Raw genomic sequence first — 17139 nt, 5'->3', positions numbered from 1 at the left:
CCGAGGCCAGAACCCCACCCCCGCTCCGTCTGTGGACGCAGGACACGGCACTACGGGGAACGGGTACAGAGCCGACACCCCCTCCAGCCGTTCTAGAACAATCTCCATAATTAAAGGAAGGCGCGCCGTATACAGAATGTGCCTCCCATGTGGGGCTCTCTCCCCTCCCGGGTCACCGACCAGCAGGTCACACGCTGCGAAGGAAGGGTACCTGGTTAACTTTCAGCAAAGCACCTCTCCTGGGCATGATGGAGGAATTCCGGGAGTCGATGACCATCGCGTGCTGGAAGAGACGCGCGTGCGCATCGGGCATTTCGCTGTGAGTGGGCGCGTCGGGCGACAAGGAGCGCTTCCTGAGCACCAACCTCAGACTGGGCTCCCGGCCGCACCCCTCGCCCTATCACGTCACTTCGTCGTCAGAAAATCCCTCTGGGAAAGCAGCACCTCGTCCCTATTTCACAGCTGGGGGGGCCCGCAGGGTGGGGCAGACCTCTCAAGGAGCTTGACCCTGACCTGAGTGACCTCCGCCAGCTTCCGGCTACACCCCAGGACCGGCTCTCAGGCACACCTCTGCTGGCACCACTGACGGTGCCCATAGTAACAGGGGCGGTGCCACCAGCCGCCCAACCCACGGCCCTCCTCGGTCCCCGGTGTCGTGGACACTACCCTCCCAACGCCTGCAAATTGCAGTGGGACGGGGGAGCCCTTACCGAAAGAGAGGACTTCAGCGAGTGCCCGCTTTCCTTCCGCACGGCGAAGGACGCCGCCCTCGAGAGGCAGCCCAGCTCCCGCCACACGCCGTCCCACTTGACCGTGTGGCTGGTCTTCCAAATGGGAAACTGTAAGCACACACGGGGAGTCGTCCCCAGTGGGGCCTCAGGAGGAGGCGTCGTCACACGGCCAACCAGTTAAATACCTAAGATGCGTTATTTTGAACGGTGGGCAGGAAGGGCAGCGGGAGGGGATAAAGCGGGGGCACGGGAGAAGGATGGGGAGAAAGCCTGCGGTCCCTGGCACACTGCCGGTGGCCTCCGGAGAGGGCAGCGTCAGCCGGGGTTGGGGGGGGCCCTTCCCCACCCTGCACAGGGCGGGAAGGTGTCTGAGGGCTACTCCTGTCACACAGGGCAGGTGGCCACACAGAGAATCAAAAAACGGAGCTACAAATGCTCACGTCGCGTCCTGAGCCAGCGGCCGCCGGTCCGCCTCCGTGCCGGGGGCTTCCCCGACCCTGGTCTGTCTGCGAGGCTGAGGAGCCCGAGTGGCCAGCGTCCCCCGTGCCGACAAGGGCCGAGCGGCACGGCAGCGCTCAAGCCCCGGGGGTGACGGCAGGGCTCCAGCAGGGGCTCTCAGACCAGAACCGCCAGGGAGCAGGCGGGGAGACGCCCCAAGATGCTGCTTCGGCAGGCCGGCGGGCCCGGGAACTTGCATTTCTAAGCAGCTCACGGGCGAGGCCATGCTGCCGGTCTGAAGGCCGCCCCTGGAGAACTGCTTTTACTCGGCACCGTGTGCCGTCTTTCCTCGCTAACCGAAGCCCGAGCAGGAGGGGAGGAGGCGGCACGAGTGTAAAAAGGAAGGCAAAGAGGGCAGGGTCGTCAGGAAGCCAGAAAGTGGTCCAACGGCAGGAATGCCATTGGCTGCACTTCGCCACATCCTGCTGGAAGCACACTTCAGGGCGAACCAGTGAGGGAGGCCCTCGGGAGCCTGAAGCGACCTTCCGCCTCTCAGAAGCTGTCGGCCTCAGCACATCCACGGGAGGATGAGCACACGGCCCCACGGGAAGCCAGGAGCGCGGCCGCCACGACGGAGCCGGGCCACTCTCTGACCCCCGGCAGTCCAAGCGTGGCCCGTGGCAAGGCGCCCGGCCGGGAAAGCAGCCGACAGCAGAGGGCCAAGGACAGAGGGTGACCCCGGCCGCGACGCGCACGCTGCGAGAGCCAGCCCGCTGCCAGGCCTGCCCGCCCCCGGCCCGCCCCCGGCCCGCCCCCACTTGCTGACTTTGGCAGTCAGCCACGCAGGCGCCTGGTCCCCCACGCAAGTGCACGAAAGGGAAGGGCGGGAGGTTACTCACGCTGTACTCGGCCGACACCCCTCTGTCCGTCTCCCGCAGTGAGCTCCAAGGGAACTGGCCGGTGACTTTATACAAGTTTACAGAGAAACTAGGAGACAACGGGACAGAGCTTTAACAGCTGAAACAGGGATTATAACTTGTACACGTTTAAATCAACAGACTTAAAAATACACTTCTGGGGTTCATCTTCAGGAGGAAAGCTACGGCACGCTGTGACAGGGCAGAAGCGTCAGCCGATCCTGTCAAGTGTCTTTTCGCAACCAAGGCCTCTACTTTAACTCTTAAACCAGCCAAGCCACCGTACTCAACGATCTATTTGGCTTCCTACTTTCTTTCGAAGTTTCCAGGGCGTGGTTTGAAGAAGGACAGGCCATACGAAGTTTCTTTCGTTCCGTAGGAAAACTGAAAAGTCACCTTTTCTGCACGGCCTAGAAGATTAGGGAGTTTGAGGCCAAGCACCTAAGAGGAACAGAAAGACAGCAGTGGTTTAAAGGGGAGGAATGGCAGCTGTTAAGAAGGACTCTGCCAAGGGGCCCTCCTAAACACAGGACAAAAATGCAGACTGAAGGGCTTGCCTTTCATCTGGAATTGCTTTTACTCATCAAAACACGCCTTTGTTGGGGGCGCCTGGGTGGCTCAGTCGGTGAAGCGTCCGACTTCAGCCCAGGCCATGATCTCGCGGTTCGTGGGTTTGAGCCCTGCATCGGGCTCTGTGCTAATGGCTCGGAGCCTGGAGCCTGCTTCCGATTCTGTGTGTGTGTCTCTCTCTCTGCCCCTCCCCCGCTCAAGTTCTGTCTCTCCTTCAGAAATAAACGTTAAAAAAGAAAAAACAAACATGCTGAGTGCATGTGCTCCCCACATACGCCTGATGACGACAGACAGGCCCCACTTGCTAACTGCAAAGCCGGGGAATCAGGAGAATTTGAACTAGAAAACTTAACACAAACACCCCCCAAATCGTCCCTAATGAACCACTGACGTTACTATCGTCGTCAAACAATCTATAACGTAACTCCGGTCGGGATGGGTGAAGCAGGTGAGGAGCACCGGGGGTCCGGTGAGTGGGGCTGCTGAATCGCTACCTCGAGTGCCCACGCTAAGGTAGCACGGCACGTTAACTAACTGGAAGCATAATTAAATTAAAGACTACAACATACTATGATCAATTCTAGGAAGATCGCTGAGAATCCACGCATTAGCCCGCAGAGACGGCGGTGTGTGACAGAGTCTTAAACCCACCCTCAGTCTTGAGAACCGGCACACTTTCAAAGCTCCTAAGTGAAAGTTCCACCGCAAGGAAGTACATCATACCATACTGCCTTCGTTGTTCCCAACCATGGTGTTGTAACTGCCCGTCAGTCTCCGCAGTTCGGTTACTTCAAAGGTAACGTCCAACCCGTTTGGAAGGGCGTCATCACCTAAGCGTACGAGAAATACTGGTCAGTAGGACAGCTAGAACCCGTGGTTTCATTAGGTCCCACTGCTAACAAGGAGACAGAGCCTTCTGAAGTCAGTGTGCTTTACGATCTTTGGAAAACACACCCTCTATCTTTAAGTTTGAGAACACTCCGACACAAAAATCACAATGTGCTCCTACACCTGAAAAGCTGTGTCTGGCTCCTGTGGCAGAAGAGACCAAAAACAGTCAGACTTTGCTACAAGGAGGGAACTACAAGCAGCATGATTTATCTCAGCACATGTCATTTGCTAGGGCATTTGCTAGGGGTTCTTGAAAACACATGGGGCCTCAGTGCAACTGACATTAAATGCAGAATTCCTGTGACCAGAGGGACTGCGGCAACCCTGAAGGACGACCAAGCAGTTCAGCACAAATTAAGAGGCAACTGTCCTCGTCCTCCTGCGGAGCCAGGGGTGCGGTGCCTGCGGGGTGATTAGAGTCTGCAGCTGCCTCGGTGCCCGCCATGTGCCCCGGGGTGCCAGGGAGCAGGGCCGAGCTCTGCAAGGCCTGGGGGCCGCTCACAGAAGGGCAGGACCCACCCTGCCACCCTGGCTGGGCAGCGGCCACATGTGGCGAGCTGCCTAAACACTGGCTCCTGGATCCTCAGACACAGGCCAGGGTGCAGCCTTGGCACCATTTTTTTTTTCTTTAAATCAATAGACTTCACTGTTGCGAGAGGCATTAGGTTTATAGAAAAATCAGGCAGAAAGTATAGAGAGTCCCCATAGAGCCACCCCCACCCCGACACACTTCTGTCTGCGATCATCTTGCATCGGTGTGGGACGTCTGTCACAGGTCACACATCAATAGCGAGACATCAGGAGGAAATACAGGGAGATCTGCATGGTCCCTTCTCGGTGCTGTACATCCTAGAGGGTCTGACAGATGGTTGATGTCGAGCACCCCCGCCACAGAACCACGCGGAACAGTTCACTGCCCTAACCGTTCTTTTTCACAACTTCCCGGGTAATTCTAGCGGGCAGCCGGGGCGGAGAACCCGACGGAAACGCCCCCATGGACCACATGCACGTCACGTTTACCACAGGCAGGAGAACGCAAAGGCTACAAGCTGCCAACAAGACCTGCCAGGAGGAGAGCACTCTGGAGTAGCAGCAAGGGCCACTTGGGTCACTGGGGCAACTTGAGCCTCTCTGAGCCCTGGTTTCCTTATCTGGAAACACGTTTCCTGCAACGACACTAGTCCCGGGCCCGCTCGGAGGGCAGAGCCTCGCCCGGGGCTCTCCCCGAGGGCACAGAGGAGCTGGCCGCCCCGGCCCTGCTCCACCGGACTGGAAGGTCTGGTGCTGGACTCACCCTGGTACCCAGCACAGGGCCTGCCCGAAGCAGGCGCTCATCGGTCAAAGAAGAAACGTTGACTAGGTTGACAGCCTCGCACAATGTCAAACGGCAAACGAGCAAATGAGCAAAAACGAAAAAAGTGAGATCTTGATTCCTGGCGCCCTCCTGTTGAAAGCACACGTGTAGGTGGAACCTGTCTGCCAAGAGCCCATTCGGACACCTGCTGGGCCGGGCTACCTCGAATGAAGCCTGGCCCCCTTCCTCGCGATCCTTCTCAGAAGGCCTGCACCATCTACAGGTTCAGACGACAGTATCTTCAAAGTTCACCGGTCTTCCCTCAGCCTGACATGAAACTCACCACCATCATCCCAGTTACTCCCCTGGGACGGCCAACTACCTATGTGCTCGATACACCTCCAGGAGCAATCTACGTCCGGCCACACGTACAGCTTTCGTGATCCCGCGGGATGGGCGGGAGGGGAAATCAGAGACACTAGGCCAACAACAGGTAGGTACCTTGACACGTGTCGATCAAAACATCCACTTGTCTAAATATTCCCAGGCGAAGCAATTTCTCCCGGGCTTCGTGAGATTTGCGCATCACCTGTGAGAGAAGGAAAAGGGACTGTCTTCCTCTAGTGGCCAGGACGGAGGTTTAGTGCTTGGTGCCGAGCCACCAAGAAGAGAGCCCCGCTGAGACGGGACGCGTGAGGGGACGGACGAAGCACTGGAGGAGGACGACCAGGTATTTCACCCGGCAGGTGGGCATGAGTGCCACAAAAAAGCTCTCCATGCAGCGTCAAAAACGAAAGGTGCAGAAACAAAGCGGTTATCACGGAAAGGCTGCACAAGGAGCCCCAGCCCCGCTACCTCTGCAGAGCGAGCCCGGGGCCGGCGGGGGAGGGGATACCTACCTTTCACCTCAATGCCCTGGGGACCATCACACTGTGCTTATGTATTACCTTAATCTCTGTTTTTAATGTTTCTCTCTTTATTTTTGAGATTGCACGTGCGTGTCAGGGGGGCCAGAGTGGGAGACAGAGAATCCGAACCAGGCTCCAGGCTGTCAACTTTAGTCTTTTTTTTTTTTTTTTTTTTAACATTTATTCATTTTTGAGAGTGAGAGAGACAGACCATGAGCAGGGGAGGGGCACAGAGAGAGAGAGACACAGAATCCGAAGCAGGCTCCAGGCTCCGAGCTGTCAGCAGAGGGCCCGACGCGGGGCTTGAACTCACAGACCGTGAGATCATGACCTGAGCTGAAGTTGCTTACCGGACTGAGCCACCCAGGCGCCCCTAAATAGCAATTTCCTTAAGGTGAGAAAGGCCAAACAGCTGGGTACTGATGTGGGGAACAAAGGCAAAAAGGAAACGTAGATAGAACTAAATTTCCTTACCACCTGCAGCGCACTGACAAACACCTGAGGCAGGCAGAGTAGAACATTCCTCCAGGAGCTCCCTAAGGTCTCAATGTTAATGCTTTGCTGGAGGGAAAAGCCACCTTAGCTTGACCTCAGCCAGGCCTCCAGTATCTTAGGAATCCTCTTTAGCATCTGAAAGTCCTTTTGGAAACCCCCCCCAACTCCCCCAGTACGTAACCAGTCACTCCTCACAATCCTGGGGCAGCTCTTTCTGCCCACGGGTCCTTGTCCCCACGCTTTAATAAAACCACCTTTTTGCACCCACGACATCTCAAGAATTCTCTCTCGGCCAACAGCTCCGAACCCCAACAGTTTCCCACATCAGGTACTGACAGGGGCCACCTGGAGGAGGCTGTTGGGGACTCTGCCCGGACATGTCCAATGTGGTTCCAAGGGCCGAGAAGGACAGAAGGCGCCCTCCAGGGAGAGGACCGGAGATGCTGACATCCAGGACAGAGACCAGGGGATAAACGGAGCCAAGGCCGCAAGGTGACAGCAGGAGTGGCTAACAGCGGAGCACCCACCACACGTGGGAGCACGCTGGAGCACCGGGCGGGGTGCCAGGGAGAGAGCCAGCCGTGGTGCCTACGACAACGCTGGGGGGCGGCGAAGAACACGGGACGGACCAGCCTCTGGGGCAGGAGGGACCAGAGGCGAGGGCGCGTGCAAACACACATTAGGTTTGCGGGAGGCGCTCGGGGGGACTGGGGAGGCTCAGCCTGGGCGCACCCAGGCTCCCCTTCAGGGTGGGGGGCAAGGTCACGCGCAGAGAGGCTGGGGCGCAGCTCAGTGGTTTGAGACAGACGCGGAGGTTCCTCGGGAGGGAATGGGAAACAGGGCCAAGCAGAGAGAACTTGCCTCGATAAGGTTTTTCGCCTTAAAAACATCTCCAATTTCACATATGATGAGATCATCTTTGGTTCTTCCGAGTCCATCAAAATGAACGTGTTGAACGACCACCTAAATGTGACAAAGGGACACTGATTGTCATTTTTTGGTTTTAAACGCCGTTTTGGTTTTTTTCCAATTGCAGTGGAGATAACATACAGTGTTATATGAGTTTCAGATGTATAGTGGTGATTCAACACTCCCACACATTACGTTGTGCTCCCCACAGTAAGTGTCCTCTTAGCCTCCTTCACCTATTTCCACACATCCCCCCCCCCCCAACCTCCCCTCTGGTGACCATCAGTGTGCTCTCCATGGTTAAGAGTCTGTTTCTTGGGGCGGCTGGGTGGCTCAGTGGGTGAAGCATCCCACTTCGGCTCAGGTCATGATCTCGCGGTCCGTGGGTTCAAGCCCCACGTCGGGCTCTGTGCCGACAGCTCGGAGCCTGGAGCCTGCTTCGGATTCTGTGCCTCTCTGACTCTCCACCCCTCCCCTGCCCACATCTCTGTCAAAAATAAACAAACTTAAAAACAAAAAAACAAAAAAAAAACCCCTCTGTTTCTTGGTTTGTCTCTTTTTGTTCATTTCGCAAATTCCACATACAAGTGAAATCATGTGGTATTTGTCTTTCTCTGACTTACCTCACTTAGGATTATACTCTCTAGTTCTGTCCACATCCTTGTAAATGTCAAGGTTTCATTCTTGTTGTCTGAGTAATATTCCAGTGTGTGTGTGTGTGTGTGTGTGTGTGTGTGTCCCCGTCTGTTGACGGACATTTGGGCTCCTTCCATAATTTGGCTACTGTAAATAATACTGCAGTAAATGTAGGGGTGCATGTATCCCTTAGAATCAGTGTTTTTGTGTTTTGGAGGTAAATACCCAGTAGTGCAATTGCTAGATTATAGGTTAGTTCTGTTTTTAACTTTCTGAGGAAGCACCATGCTGTTTTCCACAGTCGCTGCACCAAGTTGCATTCCTACCAACAGCGCATGAGGGTTCCTTTTTCTCCACATCCTTGCTCACACCTATTATTTCTTCTGTGGGTGATTCTACGCATTCTGATAGACGTGAGATGACATCGCAATGTGGTTTTGATGTGCATTTCCCTGATGATGAGTGATGGGGAGCATCTTTTCATGTGTCTGTTGGCCATCTGGATGTCTTCCTTGGATGTCTGTTCATGTCTTCTGCCCATTTTCTAATTGGATTATTTGTCTCTTTTTGGTGTTCGGTTATATAAGTTCTTTGTCCATTTTGGATACTAACCCTTTATTTGCAAATATCCACTCCCATTCCATAGGTTCTCTTTTCATCCTGTTGATGGTATCCTTTGCTGTGCAGAAGCTTTTTATTTTGATGTAGCCCCAACAGTTTATTTTTGCTTTTGCTTCCCTTGCCCCAGGGGACCCATCTAGAAAAAAATTGCTACTGCTGATGTCAGAGAAATTACTGCCTGTGCTCCCTTCGAGGATTTTTATGGTTTCGGGTCTCACATTTAGGTCTTTAATCCATTTTGAGTTTCTTTTTTGTGTATGGTGAAAGAAAGTGGTCCAGTTTCATTCTTTTGCACATAGTTGTAAAAGGACACTGATTATTAGGTATGAGACACAGCAAGAGATCAAGGCTAAAGACGAAAGTCTGAAAAGTAAGTCAAGGATTTTTTTTCATGTTTAATGATCCACCCTTCTTCATTCCAGACTTTATTTATTTTCCTGCCTTGTTAGAACAACTGGTTATCTGAACCTATTTTTTGCCAGGTGTTTACCTCCTGTGACTGACACTTACAAGGTCTCTGTAGCCAGGTGATCGCTGATGCTACGACCTCCAACTTAATAACTGCGCATCTTGCTAGAGTGCTTGTGCGCATTTCAAGAAGCATGATACATGCTGGCTCAGAGCCTCTCACCTCCCTGTCTGTAGATGCTTATTTAATTCATTTATTCAGTGACAGTGCACTGCACCGATTACCTACAAGCCAGGTCTTATTCTAAACATTGAGGGTATAGTAGTGAACAGGACATAAATTCCTGAGTCAACGGAGCTTACCTTCTAAAGGGGCTTGCAATAGACAAGTTTACAGTTTAGTAGATGGCAATGAGTAACAGAGAAACAAAGCAGAGATAATAGGGGATATTAAGGAAATGCATAACTGAGGGTAATCAGAATATTGCAAAAGGTCTTCATCATATAATCACTGAAAACGTGCTTACACTTCTGCAGCTGGATTTAAATTTCAAAGGGAGCAAGGTTTAGGAAAAGTTTCACTCTTTTTTCTGGACACAGTATAAACTTAATTATAATTTGGGTCTGTCCTTGAAATACTTAGGTTTTTGTTTTGTTTTTTTAAATAACATAAATATAAAAATGTCTGTCTAAACTTCCCCAGGTAGAATGCAAACTGGTGCAGCTGCTCTGGAAAATAGTGTGGAGGTTCCTCAAAAAATTAAAAATAGAACTACCCTATGACCCAGTAATAGCTGCTAAGAATTTACCCAAGGGATACAGGAATGATGATGCATAGGGGCACTTGCACCCCAATGTTTAGAGCAGCACTTTCAACAACAGCCAAATTATGGAAAGAGCCTATATGTCCAACAACTGACGAATGGATAAAGAAGATACGGTTTATACATACAAGGGAATGCTACTTGGCAATGAGAAAGAATGAAATCTGGCCATTTGCAGCAACGTGGATGGAACTGGAGGGTATTATGCTAAGTGAAATAAGTCAGGCAGAGAAAGTCAGATACCATATGTTTTCACTCACATGTGGATCTTGAGAAACTTAACAGAAGACCATGGGGGAGGAGAAGGGGGTAAAAAAAAGTTACAGAGAGGGAGGGAGGCAAACGATAAGAGACTCTTAAATACTGAGAACAAACTGAGGGTTGATGGGGGGTGGGGGAGAGGGGAAGGTGGGTGATGGGCACTGAGGAGGGCACCTGTTGGGATGAACACTGCGTATTGTATGGAAACCAATTTGACAATAAAGTATATAAAAAAAAAATAAAATAAAATAAAAAAACTATTTCTCTAAAACCAGAAGCTATTTTTCTAAAAATCACCAGCCTTTCCAAAACAGTTGGCTATAAACTCTTCTTCAATGAAGGCACTGAGACAGGTCAATCCTCTGTCTCCCTGGGGTCTATGGAAGCCAATGTCTCTGGCAGTGACTTCATCAAGCACTTCAACAAAAACTCACATCTTTGTTTTCGAGAATCTCCTGTTTAGCCTCAGGTTCAACCTCAACAAACTCAGCTTCTTCTCCTAATGCCCCGAAATCAGGTCCATTGGCTGGAAGAGGCTCCAAACTCTGAAAGGGAGGGAGAAGACACAGTTAAATAAACTTACACAAAAACACAAAAATCTCTGGGGCGTCTGGGTGACTCAGTCAGCTAAGTGCCTGACTCTTGCTTTCGGCTCAGGTCACGATCTCACAGCTCAGGAGCTTGAGCCCCACGTCGGCTCCACACTGATGGTGCGGAGCCTGCATGGGATTCTCTGTCTCTGCCCCTCTCCTCTCGTTCTCTCTCAAGATAAATAAATAAACTTAAAAAAAAAATTTTTTTTTTTAGTCTTTTGAGTTTTGTCTTTAGATGGTGTTCCAGAAAGCTCGGTACTGTGTTTCCCTCTGTTGAGTGGAGGCTGGGGAGAACAAGGCAGATGTAAATACTGCTGACGTACAAGCCCCGGATAGGCAGTGAGCCCTTGGTGGCCAGTGTATTACTCATGACTGTGTCACGAACTGAGGTCTATGCGACTATGGCTGTTCGGTTCTGGGTACCTAAGGCCCATCTCAAGAAAAAAGTAGTTCAAGATAAGATGCCACATTTATCAAAGATAAAACAAATTGTTTTGGTGTTCTAGAAATTACCCTAATTTTTTTCATCCAGATTGGATACAGCCTAGGATAGGATAAGTACGCTGGCAAACCAAGTTGCTAAAACATATTTTGCTGCGCCCTGAAAGTCTCATTCACACATTAAAAGGAGCTGCGTATGTTCGTAAAATGTGCCAGAAAGCAGCCACTTGCTGCAATCTGAACTGACATCGTCTCCAAAGCATTAAAGCAACTTCGAAGTAAGAACGGCACAGGCTGTGCCTGGTATAGGACTTCCAGGGGGCCATGATAATCCAATAGAATGTTTGAGAACACACACACGGTATTACAGGTTTAATATGGGGACCTGCCTAACTACGGGGACTCCCAGGCCCTCCTGGGTATGGATTCAGGGCCAGTGTGGCACCGGGCAAATGCACAAATTTGCAGATTTGGAGGAACACTGTCCTAACCAGCATCTGGCTGCTCCTTGCTCCACCAATTCCCTACAAACAGGTGCTTTCAAAGCGCACAGAAGCGTTGGACTCTGCAGCGTGTGCCGCAACGGAGACTCTGGGACACCATCCCCTTTTCCCAGGCACAAGACAGACTCTCGTCGGGACGTCCTTCCTCCAGCACGTCACCGGTTCTCTGGAAAGGTAACGACCTGGCATGTCCTCTTTTCCACTCCTGCTCTAAAAGACTGTGATGGCCCTCAAGAGTGCCTGCAGACAGAGAATCCAACGAGATTCCTTAGCAGGGCGTGCGAGCGACCGCCACCAGAAGGCCCACACCTGCTCCTCCAAGTTCAACCCCCACCACTCCCCTGACCCTTACGCGCACGTCTGCACGCACCTTGGAGAAGAACTTTCTCCCTAAAACGATCTGCCTTAAGTGTCATGTATGTGAGCCAGGCTTCTTGGGGCAGAACCTGCCCTTCCCGTAGTGGGACACCTCTAGGTTCTGGAAGTCTGTGTTACTGCCTGCTGAGCACTGGGCTAACAGCCGGGGATGTAGCAGTGAGCAAGACAGACTGAGCCCTTGCCTCACAGCGGCTGAAGCGGGATATTTACGTGAGTGAAAAGGGAAGACCACGCTGGACAAAGAATAGATCATTTATTTCATATCGTCATCTTTTCGTTTTTGTTGTGCGATACTTTTTTTAATGTTTATTCTTGAGGGAGGGGAGGAGAGAGAGAGAGAGAGGGATAGGAGGAGGGGCAGAGAGAGAGGGAGACACAGGATCCCAAGCAGGCTCCAGGCTCTGAGCTGTCAGCACAGCACGCGGGGCTTGAACTCACGGGAGATCGTGACCCGAGCTGAAGTCAGACGTTTGACCGACTGAGCCACCCAGGTGCCCCTGTTGTGCAATATTTCAAAAAACTGAATCATCGCTGTATTTCTCAAAATGTTAACTAATTGAAAAAGTAACTTTTTACCTGCGCCATTTCACAAATATGCTTCCTGTATTTAAGTTTACACAGTGCAAAAAAGTATATTAAATTTGTGCAAACTGTGCAGAGTATATACTATGGTTAGGAACATATGCACGGAGTCACTCTATTCGATCTGAATGCTTAGCAAATACGCACAAGGTGCATAGTCCATTACGCAAAAAAAAAAAAAAAAAAAAAAAAAAATTCCATTACAGTTCCTGAAATTTCAAAGCATGAAATATGGTCTACCAAAGATCTGCCACTCCCATTTATACCCTTTAATCAGAATGTCAAACTTTGGGGGCGCCTGGGTGGCTAAGTCGGTTAGACGTCCGACTTCAGCCCGGGTCACAATCTCGCGGTCCGTGAGTTCGAGCCCCGCGTCGGGCTCTGGGCTGATGGCTCAGAGCCTGGAGCCTGCTTCTGATTCTGTGTCTCCCTCTCTCTCTGACCCTCCCTTGTTCATGCTCTGTCTCTCTCTGTCTCAAAAATAAATAAACGTTAAAAAAAAAAAATTAAAAAAAAAAAAAAAAAAAAAAAGAATGTCAAACTTTGGAGGCACCTGGGTGGCCCAGTCAGTTGAGTGTCCGACTCTGGCCCAGGTCATGACCTCATGGTTTGTGAGTACGAGCCCCGTATCAGGTTCTGCACTGACAGAGCAGAACTTACCTGGAATTGTCTCTCTCCCTCTCTCTGCCCCTCCCCCATTTGTTCTCTCTCTCTCTCTTTCTCTCTCTCTCTCTGCCCCTCCCCCAAGCGGACGGCGCACGCGCTCTAAAAAATAAATATTAAAAAATAAGAAAAATAAGAAAACAAGACTGATATTTATAGTAAACACCACCCGCCAAACATAAAATGCCTTCTCGCTGCGAATCCTGACCGAAACGTTCAAATAACACTGGCCGGTGGCATGTGCCGTTCAAATCAAAGAACATTTCTTGCCAACACATGAATCAAAGGAGCAGCAACGTTAGCGTCAAAGGAGCTCAATGAAAGCAGAGATTTTTGTCGTTTTCTGAATCGCCAGCGCCTATAGCCATGCCAGGCACCTAGCAGACCGCCGGTAAATGTTAGGGTAATAAATGAGCGGAACGTTTGCTTTGCTGGAGAGGGATGCAAACCAAGTCAGATGCGGCTCCTGTTGAAACATCTAGAAACTTAGACTGGAAAAGGGTAAGGCAAAAATCCAAACAGCGCTCAAACAGGCGGCACAGGAACAAGATCAAGGAAGGCAGCGCGTCCAAATGAGGCCAGATAAGGAGGAGGTGTATGTAGCAAGTGGCCTGAACTGAGCTCTAGAAGATGGGACTGTGTCCCGGGGGGGGGGGGGGACGAGTGTCGGGGTGGGTGAGCCAGGAGCCGCCGAAGAGCAGGTACAGGGCAAGGAGTGTGTCAGCACAGCCACGGTGTTTCATTTGAACGCGTGATCCGTGAGGCCGAGTGAAGTCCAACTCCCAGGGCCAAGCCGAGGGGGCCTGTGCGAAATACTTGGGGAAGCTCACGGCCAACTACGGGAAACTTCTGAGCAGGACAAGTGAAACAATCCGTGTCGTAGGATAAAAGTACCGTTGAAGGCTGGGAGGTCTGACTTTTGGAACATTCTGAGGCTCTAACAAGTGTGACCTGGGCCAAGTACTCATTCTCTGGCGCTCAGTTAAGATTAGGACCAAGGAGAGCAGTTTGGCCAGCAGGCAGGACGCACCAAGGACCCAAGGACCTTCACCTATCGTGTCTTAATTCTCGCAACACACTGGAAAGTACTATTCCCGCCTCCACTTTAAAAGGGGTAACTAAAGCATGGAGAGGTTCTGTCTCTGCACCGTTAAGCAGGAGAAAGGCAGGCTTCTAGACGGGTCTGGGCCGGAAGTCTTCAAAGGATACTTGCTCTAGGGTCCACCGCGCCCCCGGCAGGGGCTGAGCCTGCGGAAGCCGACCGGTAACGCGGCTCGGCTGAAGGTAGAGAAGTCAGGTCGTGCAGAGAAAGACTTATTGCTCTGCTCCAGGTCACCACGGAAAGCTCGCTAGTCCCTTCGGGGCCACTGCCTCGCTGAGCGACCTTGGGCAAGTCACGTCCCTCCTCTGGGGCCCGGTCTCCTGCTCGGAGGTCTTTGCGGCCTCCTTCCACCCGGCCTGCAGGCCGCGCCGCCCCCGGCGCCCCCGCAACTGGGAGGAACCCCGGGCGCCGCGGCGAGAGCGTCTCCCCGCGGTGCCTGCCCAGAGGTCACGCGGCCCGCGGGTCGCTGGGCCTCTTACCCGGGCGTGCACTGTCCCCATGGCTCCCTTTCCGGCCGCCGCCTCGCAGAGCTACCCGGACCCGAACGCGGCACGGCTGGCGAGGGCAGAGGGCGGGCCCGCGGTGGCTGAGCCGTCAGTCAGTACGACGCCTACAAGCCCTCGGACGGGGAGCACTGGGGGCAGCCATGATAACCCGCCCCCCGGCTCACGGTCTTTCCGCTCATTGGCCCTTAGGAGCCCATGACCCGGATGTTCGCACGGACCCCGGGAAGTCCCGCGGCCTGGAGACTGCGCAAGCGCGGAGCCTCCAAAGACGCCCGCGTAGCTGCTGGCGCGTGGGGCGCGGGTCGGAGTGAGGATCCCAGGCAGCGGGAGTCCGGAGTCGCCCCCGGGAAAGAGCAAACCCGCCGGTGGGTGCGCCGGGGCTTCAGCCAGTGTCCTCCCTTAGTCCTCCTGGCGCCCCGGCCCGGCGGATGCTGTGCGGGCCCCACGCTCCCGCGAACCGCCGAGGCTCGCCTCCCTTGGCCTCGGGGGTAGCACAGATCCGGGTCGGCGCCTGCCCCCCTCCGGCCGGCCGCCCGGGTCCTAACAGTCGCGGAAGCCCCCGAGGGCTGTCCCCCTTTGGTAAAGGGAAGGGGAGGGTCATACCACGTCTCGGGATAGGAATCAGGGAGCGTGACAACGCCCGGCACAGCACAAGGCTCTGGGTGGGCCGTGGGTGCACGACCATCGTCCATTCAACCGAGCCCATAAATGCTAGCGGGGATTTCCCCCCCCCCCCCCCCCCCCCCCGGGCACGGGCCAGGGGCGGAGAACCGGATGGCCACGGGGCTTCACCTCGCCCCTCGGTGGAGGAAGCAGCCCCCTCCCCTCCGTCAAAACCATGTCGTAAATAGTAGCCACGTGTAGTGATGAAAGCAGGAAGAAACAGCTGAGTGATGGGATGGGGGAAGAGGGAAGAGGGACCATATTATGTGTTCTCTCCCTTCTGATAACAGTATCATTTCAACTCCTTTTCTTCTCCCCCCCCCCGCCCCCTCCCAGAGTTCCTGACACCCTCTTCCATTTAAATAGCACCCCAAGTCCCCAGGGGCCCTGGAGACCACATTCCCCTTCTTGCCTGGGAAGAAACCCAAGCCAGCGCTGCCAGGGCCAAGTCCTAACCTCCCAGCACCCCTTGCAGGTTGACCTACCCATCGACACTCCCCCTCCACCCACCCACCCCGCTCCTGGGGTTCAGGAAACCTGTCCCTGACCGCCAAAGTGAGTCTATTGGTATCTCCTGAAGCCCAGCTCGGACTCAAGAGGCCATTGGTGGATCTAGGAGCAGACTTTAAGCACAAGCCACGCAAGCTGGACACTTGCTCAGAATTCCTTCTGCCAGTTCCTGTTTCCTCATCTGGAAAATGGGGATGATAGCAGTTCCTAAGGCATGGCGGTATACTGAGGCTTTGATGAGCTAAAGCGTGGGGCCTGGCTCACTGCAGACACTGGATAGACTACATCTTCCTGCATTTTCTCCTCCATTATTGTCTTCTCAAAGGTAATCCATGAGGTTGACCTGCAGACGGCAATGAGTCCTGAGCCAAATATTCAAGAGCCTATTGTGTACAAGGCACTGGTGACAGAGTGACAGAAGCCACATCAGGAACACAGACAGCTTTATCCTCAAACACTGTGTCTGACAGTCAGAATGCACATTAACATATTGAAGGCTCTGAGAAGTCCTGCAGTAAGTACCTCTATCTCACTTTCTTGAAGCCGGTGTTTCCTGAACTGATTGGGTCATAGAGACTTTGGGTTCTGGTTTTTGAGGCTCTTCGGCCCTCGGTGACAGTGTTCATCAGGCAAAAGGTAGAGTAGCATTTCCCCGCCCCTATCCATGTGACTTGCTTTGGTCAACAGGTTGAAGGCCAAAGGGATAGTTCTCACTTCTGGATGACAACGTTTGAGCACCATATTCCTTTCCCACTGTCGCTGCCATCAGTGACCCTCCAGATGGGGGGACAGTTTCGGGCTAGGCCAGCCAAGTCTGATGGGTATGCAGTATAAGAAGTCAACCTTCTGGGGGAATCTTTGTTAAAGGCCACCTGACCCAGACTAACGTAACTGATCACATCCCTTAGTGATACCCGCAAGGACACCAGCTTTTGAGAAACTTGGTTCACGAAGGATAGATCTGGCCCCGTGAGTAGTCGAAATGCAGTTTAGTGACTACACTGGCTCCCTTAATAAAATGAAACCTCAAGTCTCAGAGGTCATGAGGAAGGGACACTGGGTCTCCCCACAGATGCCCATAGAGGTCACTCACTTCTTAGCTTGGAACACGACTGTTAGGATCCGGGCAGGCAGCCAGAGGGGAGCAGGCTCCGACCTGGATCCAGGCTACTCCCGAGGTCAGGGGAGGTGAGCCTTGGCGCTTCGCGGGAGCGTGAGGCCCCACACGGCACCCGCCGGGCATGGGCTCCAGTGAGTAGGCTCAGGACAAGAGGCTGGGTTCCATAATCCGGCAA

General features: G+C 53.0%; 1 protein-coding gene and 1 long non-coding RNA gene across 3 annotated transcripts in view; one reads left to right on the top strand and one right to left on the bottom strand.

Moving 5' to 3' along the window:
* SAMM50 (SAMM50 sorting and assembly machinery component) overlaps positions 1 to 14833 on the bottom strand; it is a 32701-nt gene extending 17868 nt beyond the window's left edge. Inside the window, exons 1-9 of one of the 2 annotated variants that reach the window (XM_053894826.1) lie at positions 14645 to 14833; positions 10338 to 10448; positions 7106 to 7207; positions 5343 to 5430; positions 3380 to 3486; positions 2397 to 2527; positions 2069 to 2156; positions 711 to 839; positions 212 to 283 (exon numbers count right to left, since the gene is read on the bottom strand). In XM_053894826.1, the coding sequence (XP_053750801.1) occupies positions 212 to 283; positions 711 to 839; positions 2069 to 2156; positions 2397 to 2527; positions 3380 to 3486; positions 5343 to 5430; positions 7106 to 7207; positions 10338 to 10448; positions 14645 to 14665 (849 nt within the window). In that variant the 5' untranslated portion in view covers positions 14666 to 14833. The remainder of the gene's footprint in view (positions 1 to 211; positions 284 to 710; positions 840 to 2068; positions 2157 to 2396; positions 2528 to 3379; positions 3487 to 5342; positions 5431 to 7105; positions 7208 to 10337; positions 10449 to 14644) is intronic. The other variant, XM_019447143.2, reaches the window with a different exon arrangement.
* A 64-nt stretch (positions 14834 to 14897) lies between these two features.
* Positions 14898 to 16904, top strand: LOC109265692 (uncharacterized). The gene is made up of 2 exons (XR_002079308.2): positions 14898 to 15036; positions 16170 to 16904. It is a non-coding gene; the product is annotated as an uncharacterized LOC109265692 (long non-coding RNA).
* The last annotated feature ends 235 nt before the right edge of the window (positions 16905 to 17139 follow it).

Source organism: Panthera pardus, unplaced genomic scaffold (genome assembly GCF_024362965.1).
Source record: "Panthera pardus isolate Hobbes unplaced genomic scaffold, ASM2436296v1 HiC_scaffold_6, whole genome shotgun sequence".
Classification (NCBI taxonomy): Eukaryota; Metazoa; Chordata; class Mammalia; order Carnivora; family Felidae; genus Panthera; species Panthera pardus.
The sequence above is the reverse complement of the archived record's forward strand: the minus strand, read 5'-3'. Positions and strand labels throughout refer to the sequence as shown.